This window comes from Pristiophorus japonicus, chromosome 16 (assembly GCF_044704955.1).
Source record: "Pristiophorus japonicus isolate sPriJap1 chromosome 16, sPriJap1.hap1, whole genome shotgun sequence".
Classification (NCBI taxonomy): Eukaryota; Metazoa; Chordata; class Chondrichthyes; family Pristiophoridae; genus Pristiophorus; species Pristiophorus japonicus.
The window spans coordinates 30,241,869-30,258,746 of NC_091992.1; the positions used below are offsets into that span (position 1 = coordinate 30,241,869).

At 43.6% G+C, this 16,878-nt stretch overlaps 1 protein-coding gene across 1 annotated transcript in view; it reads left to right on the plus strand.

Moving 5' to 3' along the window:
- The first annotated feature begins 707 nt into the window (after nucleotides 1-707).
- Nucleotides 708-16,878, plus strand: part of appbp2 (amyloid beta precursor protein (cytoplasmic tail) binding protein 2) — a 95,844-nt gene continuing 79,673 nt past the window's right edge. The window contains exon 1 of the mRNA XM_070857167.1: nucleotides 708-882. Coding sequence (XP_070713268.1) covers nucleotides 745-882 — 138 coding nt within the window. The 5' untranslated portion in view covers nucleotides 708-744. The remainder of the gene's footprint in view (nucleotides 883-16,878) is intronic.

Here is a 16,878-nt window from a genome sequence, read left to right on the forward strand (position 1 = left end):
CGACTGGAGACCAGCTTTGCTGCACGGACCTAGTCCGCACACATATCGCAGTGTGGGCTGGCCTATATGGTCTATGACTGCAGAGGCACTGGAGGAGTGGAGAAAGGTGGTGCAGAACTAAAGATGGAGAAAATGACCCCATCTCTTGAACAGTGTGACATTACTGGGGGGAGGGAATACCTCAGCAAGAAAACTCCCACCCTCTCTTGGATCAATGTCACAATTAGTGTGATTCTCAGAATATTTGAAAGTTTTTAAATCCCACCCGCCCGCGCGCGTAATATCCTTTCCTTTGCGCGCAGCCCTGAGAATTTAACCCCGAGTGGAGCTGCGGGAACCACCCACTGCGGGTTTTCCTTTCGCTTTTTAAAAAAAACCTAATGACGTAATGGACGTCATGACGCAGAAGGAGCGGTGGAAAGACAGGCGTGCAGGCGGAAAACGTCACCACGTTGAGCGTCGGTGAAAAAAAAGCGCTGTGTTCTGCCTGGCCCGAGGGAAATTGTCCAAAAAAAATGAAGTGGGAGGAAGAAGAGGCGGTGGAAGCGTTGCTGAATGAAATGGCATTTTAATTTATTTTCTTTTAAAAAAAAGAAACACGACTGGGTTGTTTTGAAGCTGACGATCGGTGTTTTTTTGGTGGGGGTGAGGGAGGCGGCTGGTTGCTCGGTCAGTTGCTGCCTCTTCGGGTTGGGAGACGGCCGCTGAGAGAGGGGGGGTGGGGGGGGGAAAGACATCAACAATATGGCGGCGGTGGAGCTGGAATGGATTCCCGAAACCCTGTACAACACCGCAATCTCGGCCGTGGTGGACAGCTACACCCGCTCCCGCAGGGAGATCCGCTCGCTGCCCGAGAACATCCAGTTTGACGTTTACTACAAGGTACGGCCGCCCAACAACAGCCTGCCCCCTGTCCTCCTCGGCGCTTATTTTTTTCCCCCAGTTGCTTTTTTTTGGGGTGGTGGAGGTGGGTTTCAGAGGGACATTTGTAATCTCCCGTTATTCCAGTGCTGGTCATGTCATGTCAATATAGTGTTCCGGAAACGCCGGGACACAAAGCTGGGTGTTCTTGGTCATCAAAATTGGGTTACAAAAATTTTAAAATTAGCTTTTTTTTTTAATTTAAAAAAAAAAGACACCCATTTGCCGCAGTTGTAATCTGTCATTTTATAACCAGGCAAGTAATGACACAGTACAAATCTGTCACCACACTGCAGTTTGTGTTCTATTTACGCAACTGGGATATTGATTTATTGCATTTTGTAATTATCTGGAGTCAGTATCGTAAGCTTTTTATTTTATGCAAATAGCAAAGTGATTTTTGAGAGATTTTATTACTTGGTATGTTAACATCAAGAAATGATCAAACTTGTATGGGGGGCGGGTGGTTTGCACAATTCAACTGTACTGATTATGTATGTAGTTTTGTTTCCACCATATCTTCTCTTCCCTTCCTCCCCATTCTTATTTGTAAAAATGTATTGCTGATTTATCATTCACTGGAATTCCAAGTTGACTATCTTGGGCAAGCCCAGTGCACCCTTCAGATTCCTGCTAGGTTAGCAAAAACTTTTTTTGCTTCGGTGATCAGCTGTTGCTGCCTTCCATTTGATTAGTGAAGAATTGAAATGACAAAACTACAATGCTGCTGTCCATCTGTAGTTGTGAAGAAAACTCACTATGTATTAGTTTTAGCAGACTATACCGTCAATTAAGCTTTGAATATGATAGCACATAGTCTTATCAGATTTCACGTATGCTGTGATAGTGTCAATTATTTTTTGCTCTTCAGTGGCAAATATCGAAATCTCGACCTCCGATAAACGACTCAAACACCTTCAGCTCCAGCGGAAGTTTCTTTAATTTACTTGCTAGCAAGGGAAAAAAATTTTTAAATTTCAAAATATACTTTATTCATATAAAAATTTGTACAGTACATTCAAAAGCAGTTCAGTACATTGAGCTGCGGTCAGCAAACTCATACACTACATTTGGGTGCTGACGGCAGTTCCGTTCAATACATTTCCTTGCTTTTCAGTTCAAGTACAATTTGGTACAATACGGGATACATTGTAGTACATTCAAACAAATTACATTACATGTGTCACTATACAGTACACGGAATGAGTGATGGTACACTTACATTTTTTTTTCAACGTGCATTACGAAACAGACCTTTCATTGTACATGGCACTACATAGGTGTTTACAGATCATGGTGCTCCATGTACACAAAAAGGAAGTTACAAGTACAGCCCGAGGGGAGTTTTGTACTGATTCCTGCCCCCGGGTTTACCGTGGCAGAAGGGCTTTAAACTGTGGCCTTTCCCCACCGTGCCTTTGCGGCGAATGCACCAATTTTAAGTGCGTCCCTCAGCAAGTAATCGTGGATCTTGGATTGCGCCAGTCTGCAACACGTAGACGTGGACATCTCCTTGCTCTGTAAGACCAGCAAATTTCGGCAAGACCAAAGAGCGTCTTTGACCGAGTTGATGGCCCTCCAGCTGCAGGTGATGTCTGTCTCAGTGTGTGTCCCTGGGAACAGCCCGTAGAGCACAGAGTCCTGTGTTACGGAGCTGCTTGGGATGAACCTCGACAGCAACCACTGCATCTCTTTCCAAACCTGCCTTGCGAAGGTGCAATCCTGAAGGAGATGGGTGACAGTCTCGTCCGCCCCGCAGCCGACTCGGGTGCCGTGCTGCTGAGACGTCGGCTGTGCATGAATGCTCTGATGGGTAAGGCCCTCCTCACCGCCAACCAAGCTACGTCTTGGTGCTTGTCTGAAAGCTCTGGCGACGAGACGTTCTGCCAAACAAGTTCGACAGTCCGCTCAGGGAACCACCCGACAGGGTCCACCCTCTCCTTTCGTAGGGCGTCCAGGACATTACGTGCTGATCACTGTTTTATGGCCTTGTGGTCAAAGGGGTTTTTTGTGAAAAACTTTTCCACAAAGGACAGGTGGACAGGCATGGTCCAACTGGTGGGGGCGTTTCGCGGCAGCGTGGACAGGCCCATCCTTCACAACAATGGGGACAGGTAGAAACTCAGCACGTAGTGACACTTGGTGTTTGCGTACCGGGGGTCTGTGCACAGCTTGATGCAGCCGCACACGAAGGTGGCCATCAGGATGAGGGCCACGTTCGGAACATCCGTTCCTCCACTGTCCAGAGATTTGTAAATTGTGTCTCTGCGGGCATGTTCCATTTTGGACCTCCAGACAAAGTGGAAGACGGCCCGGGTGACTGCCGTGGCACAGGAGCAAGGGATGGGCCAGACCTGTGCCACGTGCAGCAACCCCGAGAGCACCTCACTTCTGATGACCAGGTTCTTTCCTGCCATGGAGAGGAAGCGCAGCTTCCACCATCCCAGTTTTTGCTTCACTTTGGCGATACGCTCTTCCCAGTTTTTGGCGCACGCCCCGTCCGCTCCGAACCATATTCCCAACACCTTCAGGTAATATGCCTTAACGGTGAAGGGAATAAAGGATTGGTAGGCCCAGTTGCCAAAGAACATGGCCTCGCTTTTGTGAGCAATCTGCGGACCGACTGCAGATCCGAGCAAAAGATGCCGTACAGGGAGGTCTTGACCTGAGCGCTGCCTGGGATCGTCACCCCTCTAATGAAGGTCACGCTCAGTCAATGGCTAAGTGAACACCTTCGAAATGGTACAGTTTCATGAGATATTTATACAGTAAAACCCAAGTTATGGCCTCTCCCTGTGTATTGGCTCTGTCTCGCAGTCTGTGAATACAGATAAAGAGTTAATTACTACATCCTTGTCCTGACGTGGTTTCCAGATATTTCCTTTTGTCAGGGTTATTAGTTGGCCAGCCGGCCATCACTCGATGAGAGTGTGGTAATGAGCTATTACCTGCATTGCATTGTCAGGATTGTCCAGTTTCCTGGTCAGTTATCTTTTTGCATCAAATGGATGAGGTCTGTACAAGAGATAATGGCTGGTGGTTTGAGTACTTCGAAAAGGGTGGGGTGGAGTGGAACTGGTGTCGTATAGACAATAGGAGAGCACCATGGGGTGGGGGGTGGGGGGGGTACTTGTCTCAGCAGGACTTGCCTCCCAGCTGTCTGGTGGCTATCGGCCATTTCAAGCCAGGTTTAGCTGTTTATGCAAACCGACTGCTTGTTGCCGAAATTCCTGGAAGGACCAGGACTCCATTTTGTTTTATATTAAAAAGGGCACAAAAATACAGTGTGGTACAGCTTAGATAAAAATACATTTCCACATTCCCCCATTTTGTCCTTCACAAGGACAACTTAATCCATTCGGATCTTGTACAGTCTCTCTATTTCCATTTCCACACAAGAGCCTTCAGTAGTTGTTGCTACCATAACTCTAGCCGTGGTCTCGGTAGGTAACATGGTTTTTCCCACCCTGGCACAGCAACACTTAACCAAGACAAATAATAGATATAGGGCGAAGACTATCAGCAGGAATATGATCAAACCCTGTACCACAGATCTCCCTAGGGATCCCAACCATCCCGATGCCCAACCCCACAAGGTGATACCGTCTTGGCCAACTGTCTGTTTATACTCTCTTACCTTTTTCCTAATGTATTCAGCTAGACTGCCGATTTCTTCTGATTTATCCGGGATATATGTACAGCATTCTCCACCTATTAATGCGCATGTCCCTCTTTCCTTGGCTAAGAGATAATCTGAGGCCATACGATTTTGGAAAGCCACTGTTCGAATAGCTACCATTTCATCATTCGCCCCTTCGAAGGCTTGGGAAGTTGCGTTGGCTACTGATTCGACTAAGTTAGTCAGTTCCCGTAACTGCCATTCGGTTGATGCTATTCCATAGGGTGGCACCATTACCATGAATATTCCATTTAGCCATGTCAAATCCCGTTTAACTCTATGACTTCCATAGGCATCCCTTAAGAGTCTTTATTGATCTAATAAAGGGTACCACATGTCCTAAGTAACAGGACCCTGTCCAGTTTGCTGGTAACCATGGGTAGGCTTTATGGCCACAAATAAAGTAGGTGCAATTATAGGACGTCAGCTCCTGGTCCTTTCGTGCCATTCATACTTGAGTGGTCTCACCTTCCCACCCTTCGCCTGGGGCTTTGTTATGGACCATTGTCCAGCCAATGGTTGCTATCTTTCTCGCATCAGTGGGATTAGTTGTGGCTTGCCATTTAGTCATTTGGGAACACTTGCTGCGTCCCATTTCTGGTCCTTTAGTCTCATTACTCACTAGGCGTATTATACCCTCAGGATTTCCTATTCTGGGAGTAATGCTCAGGAAGGGAGGCTGACAGTTATTATAATTTGGCTGGTACCATCCCTGGAAGGTTGTAAGTTTATACCCTGCTGACCTCCATTCTGTTTGCTCCTTTGTTTCTGACACCTTGGTTAGGTTTGTCCTATTTTGCACTATCAACCATTCTACCATTTCTGATTTGTTAAAGGGGACGGATCTTCGGGGAATACCCCCTTCGGAGTGGACAGGTACATGGGAACATATCCAACAACTCGCCAAGTTTCTTTCTTGAGCATACTTATGACTCAGTGCCATAAATACGTTTACTTGCAGTTCCCTTCGATGGCGTGTCTATACCTCTGGTATAATCAATAAGGCAAAGTAAAACCCTGTCAAGCCCAGCACCATCAGTCCCCATAGTCCGTACAGTTCCTTATTCAGTCTTCCTTTTTCTGTTCCTCTGGTTCCTACTTCCCTTCCTGGTCGGGTGCTCTTTTGTAATGGGACGCATGGATCCATGTTGGTCTTTCCTTTACCTTGATTGCAGTATTAGTCGCCAGCAAGACCTGGTATGGTCCTTCAAATCTTGGCTGCAGACTGCTTTTTCTTTTAAAGATTTTGATGTAAACGAATTCCACGGGCTCCAGGTTATGACACTTCCCTTCCGCTGGCTTGACTTAAGCTCCCATTACCTGTGAATGAAAGCTGGAAATACATTTGGTTAGTGCGATACAATAATTCAACATATTTTCCTCCATTTTGTGGATGTCCATTTGTTTTGCAGTAAATGGTGCTGTAAAAGGTAGTCGTTGGGGACGTCCCATAACTATCTCATGCGGTGACAGGCCTGTTGTTCTGTTGGTTGCAGATCGCATTACCATCAAAGCTAAGGGCAGCAGTTCTGTCCATTTCAGTCCAGTGTCATTGCATAATTTTGCCAGCTTATTTTTAAGCATTCCATTATATCTTTCAACAAGTCCAGCTGATTGTGGATGATAACTGCAATGAAAACGTTGATTAATCTGTAAAGCTTTACACGTTTCTCTTATAACAGTTCCCGTGAAATGTGACCCGTTATCACTAGAAAGCTTAGCAGGGATTCCGAAGCGCGGTACGATTTCTTTTAACAAACATTTAGCAACAGTAGTGGCATCGGCCTTTTTACATGGAAAGGCTTCAATCTATCTAGAGAACACACCTACAATAACTAATACATACTTGAATCCCATACACATAGGTAATTCAATAAAATCCATTTGTAAATGTACAAAAGGCCCCACTGGATTTGGGTGGGAGGCAGAATCTACTTTTTCCGTCTTACCTGGATTCATTGTCTGACAGGTAACACAATTTTCACAGATTTGTTTTGCAATTGCCAAAATACCTGGTGCATACCAAGTTGCCAAAATATAATCTGCCATCCCCCCTTTGTCTGCATATGTGAATGTATGAACACATTGGGAAATCCATGGAAGTAAGGATCTGGGTGCCACCACGCGGCCGTCGTGGTGAACCCATATTCCTTCTGGATTTTTATAACATTGATCCTTCGTCCAGGTCACCACCCCCTCCGGCCTGTGTCTGAAAGGCCAGCACGTCATTAATAGTGGGTGACGGGTCTGAGTAATAGTGGGTGGCAGGTCTGAGCAATTATTTTTCCTCAGTGGGAACAATGACACCTGCATCCCCACTTTTGACCGAGCTGCTGACTTAGCTGCATTATCAGCTCTGGCGTTCCCAAGTGCCACCTCATTCGACTGGCCTGTATGTGCTTGGCATTTGATAATGGCAAGTTTCAAGGGGCATTGAACGGCTCGCAGGAGATTTTCCATTTGTTCTGCATTTTTGATAGTGGTTCCTGAAGAAGTCAGGTACCCGCAAATCTTCCAAATTTGTCCATAGTCATGTGATACCCCAAAAACATACCTGGAGTCAGTGTAGATATTAACTGTTTGTCCTTCAGCCAGAATCCAGGCTCGAGTTAACGCAAATAATTCGGCTTGTTGGGCTGTAAAGGAGTCTGGAGGAGAGGCCGTTTCGACAACATTAAACAGGGTTACAATTGCATAAGCCGCTCTAGGTTGGCCCCTATCATTTCGTAAGGCTGATCCGTCAACATAGTACACTAGATCAGGGTTACACATTGGTACATCTGTTAAATTGATATGTGGTTTAGTCACTAATTCGGCTACCATTTCACATGAATGGGGTTCGCCGTCTTCCGTGGGGAGTAGAGTGGCTGGATTTAAGGTAGTACATCTTTTAATAAGGTTCGGATTTGATAACAGTTCAACTTCATATTTAGTGGTTCTTGTGGAGGTTAGGTGTTGGCTGGCACATTTAGTAAGTAAAATCTCGACAAGAGTGTGGGATGTATAGAATGGTCTGATGATTTAGAGTTATTGTCTGAGCCTGTTGTATAGTCTAATAAGCTGCTGCCAACGAAGGAAAACATCCTGGTAGGCCGCGTGCCACTGGGTCTAGTTGGGTACTGAAATACGCTATCGGTCGCTGCCTGTCCCCATGTAACTGAGTCAAAACAGATTGTGCAAAACCCAACTTGTGATGAACAAATAAACTGAATGGCTTTGTGTAATCTGGTAATCCCAAAGCTGGTGCTGAAGTGAGGGACTGCTTAAGATTCTGGAAAGCATTCCGGGATACTTCATTTCAAATCCTTCTTTAAGCATTGTGAGAATATAGTAGATTCATTCACAGCTCGTAGGTCTTGGACAAACCTCCATTTGTCACTATTGGGCTTCTGAACCGGAAGAATCGGTGTGTTACACGGACTTCATATATGCTTATAGTGATTCACAGATCACAGAATGTAAAGTATTTGTTTTATAATTTTATTAAAAGGCTTCCAAACCCAAGATTTTTCCAATACACCCAAAATGTTGATCAAGGAGATCACCTGAAATATCTCAAAATCCCAATTCAAATATTGTACTGCCACTCTTTATCTAAAAAACAAATCCTTTTACTGAGCTAGAAGCTTTCGTGTCAAGATTTTACACCAAGGACAATGGGAGCGTACTCCCCCAGCCTGCAGCCTCGAGAGACCCACAAAGGCTTTTAAAAAAAAAGGCATTACAACTTCCCAAGGCATTACAACTTCCCTTCCCCGTTCTTTATCTTACTCCTAGACTAAATTTATGTCTTTCATACCAATATAATCAATGATTGCGTGTCTTCTTTCGACAAGTAAGTGAGCGTGTCAAATAAATTCTCTTTTTTTTAAACCACCGGGACCATGTCTCAACAAACCTACCCTTTGTGCATTTCCTAGCTCCGTAACTTCACATCCGAATAAATCCACACCTGCGTTTCTAACTTAAAATGTTTTAAACTTCCCACATACAGGACAACATTATGAAGGATTTAAAAAAAAAACTTCACTCTGTTTGGAAAAAGTGGGTGGAGCTAAAACAAACAGGCAGTTGCACCACCTTTCCAAACAGGTTTCCAGATACGAGAGAAAAAAAACACAGAAGCATTCTCATTCAAAGACAGACATTCACAAAAGTGTGTCTTCATTCAATAAAGCTTTTTTTCTGTTGGCCAGCTTTATTTTTTTTTTGAATCCATAAGTCACTATCGGGTTCTCTTTTTTACATATTGATTTACTTCCTCTGTTAATTTTACATGGGCTTGAAGAATCGGAACCCAGGCCTTTTCTATTACTTTCCTTTTTTTTCTTCTTTACCTCTTCTACCTGGATCTCTGTTTATAAGACACTCCTCTAGACATGTTGTTCTCTCTAAATTAAATGAACCATCGGGTGGAAATGGCCTGTTTTCACCCGTAGTCCACTTTACCCATTTTCTTTTGGTCAATTGAAGACTGACCACAATTCTGGAGCATGACATAGGCTGGTGTTTTAACTTGCTCCGGCACCCATTCTGGATGATTAAGATTTTCCATAGTTTCTGATCTCACAATCCTTTCGGCCAACCGAGTTCTCTACGCCCACTTCTCCTGGCCGTTACGTGGCCTGAAAAGGCTCTTAATTCGGGCTCAGTCTGGGTGTGTGAGATATGTTGGCACAAACCAACCGTGGTTGATCAATCAGTTACTGTTTCTTTTCTTAATCAATCCTTGTTTTTCCGAATCACAATTTTCCCTAGTGACTCTTCCCGTTTCTCCAATTGAAATGTTGCACAAAAGTATTGAACACAACAGTATAACAAGGATAACTAGGACAATCAACATTCACACGGGTATACAAATTATAACCTTAAACTCTATCTAAACAAATAATCAATTCTCAGTCTGCGTTGTATGCCACTACAGACCAAGTGCTTAACTTATCCTAATAAAACTTAAAACTTATGGTCCCATTACCTTAACTCTTATCACATAAGAACCTTCGATGGATTAGCGCTTTTTTTCCCCTAATCTTATCACATAAGAACCTTCGCTAGCGCTCTTTTTACATTTTCCTACTGAAACCTTCCCCGGGCTGTTTCAAGATATTTTAGTCTTGTAGATTGCAGTACCTCCCCTGTGGACAATAGATTACATATGCGATTCAACAGTGAAGAAACCTCTTGTGAGCAAAAGGCTCACCTTGTTTTGGCCACTGAAGCCTTTCACTGGAGAGGCACTATGCCTGTATCCGTTGTCCTCAAAGGGCAGAGTGTATGCATCTCGGTGGGACATCCAAAAAGTAACTGTCGAAATCTCGACCTCCGATAAACGACTCAGACACCTTCAGCTCCGGCGGAAGTTTCTTTCATTTACTTGCTAGCAAGGGAAAGGTCACACTCAGTCAATGGCTAAGTGAACACCTTCGAAATGGTACAGTTTCACGCGATATTTATACAGTAAAACCCAAGTTATGGCCTCTCCCTGTGTATTGGCTCTGTCTCGCAGTCAGTGAATACAGATAAAGAGTTAATTACTACATCCTTGTCCTGACATGGTTTCCAGATATTTCCTTTTGTCAGGGTTATTAGTTGGCCAGCCGGCCATCACTTGATGAGAGTGTGGTAATGAGCTGTTACCTGCATTGCATTGTCAGGATTGTCCAGTTTTCTGGTCAGTTATCTTTTTGCATCAAATGGATGAGGTCTGTACAAGAGATAATGGCTGGTGGTTTGAGTACTTCGAAAAGGGTGGGGTGGAGTGGAACTGGTGTCGTATAGACAATAGGAGAGCACCATGGGGGAGGCGGGGTACTTGTCTCAGCAGGATTTGCCTCCCAGCTGTCTGGTGGCTATCAGCCATTTCAAGCCAGGTTTAGTTGTTTATGCAAACCGACTGCTTGTTGCCGAAATTCCTGGAAGGACCAGGACTCCATTTTGTTTTATATTAAAAAGGGCACAACAATACAGTGTGGTACAGCTTAGATAAAAATACATTTCCACACAAGTCAATAGTAAAAATTTAAGACAATAATCCTATCATGATGGAATACCAACACGCTGTAAGATGAAGTAGTGGGATGCAGGATTGTAGCTGCAGGTCCTCTCATGGTAAGTTCCCAGTTTTGCTGCACTGTATGGAGTGGAGACAAGGTGCTTTCCCACAATGAGGGAGGAGGGCCAGCACCCTAAGCTGCTTTTATGTAACTTCAACCAGTTGTTTAAAGAGTGTCACTGGTGATGGCCTTGGAGAGGCCTTGTCACTTGGCCAAAGATAGTGCATGTTGCAAGAAGACTTCGAGACAGGAGAAAGATAATTAACCAAAAGGTAAGTTATTCAAGGGTCACTCTGGCATCCATAAATCACCAGCTTTGCTCTTGTCACTTATGACATCAGGAATGCTTGATTTGTAAAATATTCTCCTGTGATGAATTTACAGGAACAAGAGTAGGCCATTGACCCCCTCGGTCCTGTTCTGCCATTCAATTAGATCATGGTTGACCTGTGACTTAAATCCATGTGGCTGCAATTGGCCAATATCCCTTAATACTTTTGGTTAACAAAAATCTATCAATCTCAGATTTAAGATTGTTGATCTATCAGTGGAGATGGCGACTCTGGTAAAAATATATGGAATGGATTTGTTCTGGGTGCCTTTGCTGTAGGCAGAAAGATGATAAAACAATAAAGCTTCAGAATGTATCAAACTATATAGGAGCAGAAAGTTACAAAGGGACATAGACAGATTAAGTAAGTGGACAAAACTGTGGCAGATGGAATTCAATATGAGGATATGTGAGGCTATCCACTTTGGATCTAAGAAAAGCAAATCGAAATGTTTTCATCATGGCGGGGACTGTGGAGGAACAAAAGGTGTCCACATATCACTAAAAGCCTAGTGCATAAATACAAAAAGTAATCAAAAAGACTACTGGAATGTTGGCCTAGCTCAAGCGGGTTGGAATTCAAAAGAGGCAGTTATGTTTCAGTTAAACAAAGCCTTGATCCAACTCTCTCTGGAGTACTGCGTTCAATTTTGAGCACCCCACCTCAGGAAGGACATACTGGCTTTTGAGGAGGAACAGTGAAGATTCACCAGAATTATTCTCTGGCTTAATTGGTTAAATTATGAAGACGGGTTACATCGACTAGACTTGTATTCCCTTGAGTTTAGAGGTTGAGGGATAATATAATTGTGTTTAAAATAATAAAAGAATACAATAGAGTAGATTGAGAGAAATTACTTCCTCTGGTGGGAGAATCCAGAACAAGAGGGCACAATCTTAAAATTAGAGCTAGGACATTTAGGAATGAAATCAGGGGGAAGCACAACAGGGAGTGGAAATCTGGAAAACTCTTCCTCAAATGGTTGTGGATGCTGCGTTAATTAAAATTTTAAAGAGGGACCAAAGGCCGGTAAATGGAGTTGGGGAGGTGCAGATCAGCCATGATCCAATTGAATGGCGGAACAGAATCGAGGGGCTAAATGGCCTACTTCTGTTTCTATCTTCCTAACAGCAGAACTTAAAATGTTATTTGCAAGTAACAGGTATAGAATATGGCATTGCAAATTTCATGGAGCTTTTGATAATTAATCACCCATTGCTGAGGGAGGATGGGGAAAGGAAAGGCAGAAAAAAAAAGTTGCTTTTATAAGTACAATAATATTTATGAAATAGTAATGGTTATCCTGCCTTGGCTTAGTAAGTATGAGAATTCAGCTTCATAAACAAAGTTAATAAATACCACAAAGCACATAAGACATTTGTTATTAACATTTTAATTACTTTTTTTCCTTCTGAAATTTAGACACATTTCCTAAACCTCATATTCAGGGCTGCAGATTTAGGGTGACTGCACATGTCACATTCCAGTTTTATTACATGGAATTCCAAGGTTATCAATTTTTCTGTGAAAACCATAAACCAATTGCCTTGCTTGTACTGTGCCAAAGCTCAGAATGCAATTTTGTTCTCTCCTTAACAATATGAAGTATGTATTTCATTTTGTCCACGCTTCAACAGAAACTATTACGATTGATTTCCCTGAGGTGTTTGTCATGGCATTACCAAAGAGCACTTTGAAGGACAAGTTGGAGTGCAAGGATGCACATTAATTTTATAATCTGATTGCCCAGAAGGAAAAGCAGTAGTTTTCACTTGATTGACTCAATTGGCTGTGGTAATTCCTAATGTATTAAAATCATCCAAAAGAAATTGAGTTTTTAGTTTAATAAATTAATTCCATTGTTTCACCACCAATCTGCTGTCCATATTCTATTCCATACCAAGCCCCTCTTGCGCATTGTTCCTCTCCTCGCTGACTTACAAAGGCGCCCGATGCACCCATGCTGCAAATTTAAAATTCTTACCCCTATTTAAATCCCTCCATGGTGTCTGTCTTTGCTATCACTGTAACCTCCTCCAGCCCTACAAACCACTTCATCATCTGCCAAACTCTCCAATCCTCTGATTACAGCTTCTTGTGCATTCACCCTACTGCTGCTGGCTGTTCCTTCAGCTATCTAGGCTTCATGCTCTGAAATTCTCTCGACCCCCTTCCCTCATTCTAAGACCACCTTAAAACCTACATCTGTGACCTAGCTTTTGGTCACTTTTCCGAATCTCTCCTTTGGCTCAGGTCCATTTTTTTCCTTGTGTCTTGGGATGTTTTTCTACATTAAGAGTGCAATATAAATGCAAGTTATTGTAGTCTACTTGTAAATAAATTGGAATACTTGGAAAATGTTTGCATGTTATAAATTGCTACACAATGGGCATTGGCATAAAATGCCTGAGATTTTAAATTCCAGTATTAACACAGTGCATTTAGTGTCAGTTTGTTCCAAATCCATTTTAAATAGTTTCATTGTTTCTGCATAGTGACACTGCCACAGATTTAGAGAATACTGAACTATACAAATTGCAGAGATTAAAATAATTTGCAGGACTAAATGTTCCAGAGCTGAATCTTATCTCAATTTTTACCACTATCTCAACTAAATTTCACATCAAGAGTAAGGTTTAAGCCCCAACTTGAGTTAAATAGGCCCCAAGTTTCCACACGATAAAAAACGGGAGCCCCTCCGAGCTGGGCGCCCGTTTTTTGCGCTGAAAACGGCGCCGGAAAAAAAACGCGCGATTCTGGAGCGCCCTGCAGTTCCATGTCTGCTTGGCGTGGCGCCCAGGGGGGCGGAGCCTACCACTCGCGCCGATTTTGGTAAGTGGGAGGGGGCGGGTACCATTTAAATTAGTTTTTTTCCTGCCGGCAACCCTGCGCGTGCGCGCTGGAGCGTTCGCGCACGCGCAGTGTGAAGGAAACATTGGCACTCGGCCATTTTTGTAGTTCTTTGTAGCTGTTTAATTTTTGAACATTTTTTAATAAAAGCACATTGCCATCAGCACATCAGCACTGAGGCTTCTTGCACTGAAAGTTGAGTGCAACTCGCCCCCCCCCCCCCCACTGCCGTCGGGAAATGGCTGCTGAACTTGTGAGGCTTCCTGCAACCTTCTCACTTTTTCTTTCCCCCCACCACGCCGTCTGAAACGGCTCCCCCCCCCCCCCCCCCCCCCCCCCCCCCCCGTGGGAACGAACGGCTGTCTCCTTCTCCCCTCTCCCCCATCCCCCCCCCCCCCCCCCTGCGGGAACGAATGGCTGCCTCAACCTGTGAGGCTTCCTGCAGCATTCTCCCTGGCTGAAGCACTTTCACACAGGTAAGAAGATGGTTTATTTAATCTTTTCTTTGCTTATAAATTTTTATTCAGTTTGGATTTATTTGTATAATATTTGTATAAGTATAAATAAGGATTTATTATAGAATTTAATGACTTCCCTTCGCCGCCCCCCCCCCCCCCCCACCTCGTTCTGGACGCCTAATTTGTAACCTGCGCCTGATTTTTTAATGTGTAGAACAGGTTTTTTCAGTTCTACAAAAATCTTCACTTGCTCCATTCTAAGTTAGTTTGGAGTACGTTTTCACTGTGGAAACTTTGAAATCAGGCGTCAGTGGCCGGACACGCCCCCTTTTGAAGAAAGAATTCTGTTCCAAAGTGAAACTGTTCTAACTGACTAGAACTGCAGAAAAAAAATGTGGAGAATTGCGATTTCTAAGATAGTCCGTTCTCCACCAGTTGCTCCTAAAAATCAGGCGCAAATCATGTGGAAACTTGGGCCCTTAATGTGAACAGTTAAGCACAGTGATGTAAGATTGTCATTATTCTAATTAAACCTTAACTGCCACATGAAATGAAATCCTCTCCCACTTATTTTTAAACATACTTATCTAAAAATGTGTCTACGAGTAATAGAGCTGCAAAATTAAAATAAATACAGTATTCCAATTATTGATTCAGGGACTTGCTTGTACAACTCCTGTCTTCCATTTCTTGTAGGGGTAGTTTCCCCAACATTCTTAGGATGAGGGATTTCAACATTAGGTAATGAAACAGTTTTTGGACTAATTCAGGTCAAGAATAGCTTTTTGGGGGTCGGCTGGGTATCTGGCATGCATGGGAACCCCTCGCCATATTTAAAGGTTTCAAATTAAATCTACACCAAACTGTAGGGTCTATGTTGGCCAATGTTGAATATACAATCTCTCTCCAAAGAGACTCATCCCCCTTGCAGATTGGCAAAGACAGCGAAGATGGCTGGTAAGTTTTCCCCTGCTTTTTCGCTGAGGGCATCCTACCCATTAGCACTGCGTTTGGCAAGGAGCATCACTGATGCTTTGGATTTCTTCTTTCTCCCCTGCCGAAGACGTGTCGACCATACATATGCTCCCAGCAGGGGTCGCTTGATAGTAGAGAACGTAGACTTTTTATAAGAACATAACAAATAGGAACAGGAGTAGACCATACGGCCCCTCGAGCCTGCTCTGCCATTCAATAAGATCATGGCTGATCTGATCATGGTCTCAGCTCCACTTCCCCGCCCGCTCCCCATAACCCCTTATCTCCTTATCGTTTAAGAAACTGTCTATTTCTGTCTCCATAGGGTAAAAATACTGCACAGGCTATGTATTGTTGAGGAGCAATGGATAGGAAAGGGTTCAGGTCATTTTTCTTCCTGCCAACGCTGAAAATTACTTGTTGATTAAATACAGAAGTCTTCTGAACTGGCAAGTACAAGACATCATTTTGGCACAAACTGAATTCACTCAAATGTGATATCTTTTTGCACTCCATACAGTACTTGCATAATTAAGTACTGTTTCTGATTTACATCAGTGACCGAGACTCAGAAATTCAATACAAATCGGTCAGATTTGCAGATGACACCAAACTAAGAGGGGGAGTGGAATTGAAGGAGGCAGCTCAAAAATTATGGAGTAAGTTAAATAAAATATGTGAGTAGGTAGAACAATAACAGATGAAATTTAACACTGTCAACTGTAAGTAAAGTACTACACATAAGGAGAAATGGTTGTATTCTATGAATAATGTTGAAATAACTAAAGAGCCCTAGGAATTTTATTACGCTTGGTGCTCAACATGTACAACTAATGCAGAGCAGCAATTAACAAAACCAATATAATGTTGAACAAAATAAAAACAGAAAATGCTGGAAATCTCAGCAGGTCAGCAGCATCTGTGGAGAGAAACAGAGTTAATGGGCCCAAGTTTCCACATGATTTGCGCCTGATTTTTAGGAGCAACTGGTGGAGAACGGACTATCTTAGAAATCGCAATTCTCCACTTTTTTTCTGCAGTTCTAGTCAGGTAGAACAGTTCTACTTTGGAACAGAATTTTTTCTTCAAAAGGGGGCGTGTCCGGCCACTGATGCCTGATTTGAAAGTTTCCACAGTGAAAACGTACTCCAAACTAACTTAGAATGGAGCAAGTGAAGATTTTTGTAGAACTGAAAAAACCTGTTCTACACATTAAAAAATCAGGCGCAGGTTACAAATTAGGCGTCCAGAACGAGGTGGGGGGGAAGGGGAGGGGGGGGGTAAGGGAAGTCATTAAATTCTACAATAAATCCTTATTTATACTTCTACAAATATTATACAAATAAATCCAACCTGAATAAACATTTATAAGCAAAGAAAAGATTAAATAAACCATCTTCCTACCTGTGTGAAAGTGCTTCAGGCACAGAGAATGCTGCAGTCAGCCTGAGGCGCCCATTCTTGCCGTGGAGGTGGGGGGGGGGGTGGGGGTGGGGGAGGATGCGCCTGTTCTTCCCGGGGGGGAGGAGGCGCCCGTTCTTCCTGCGGGGGGGGGGGGGGGGGGGGGGAGGCGCCCGTTCTTCCCGCGGGGGGGGGGGAGGAGGAGGAGG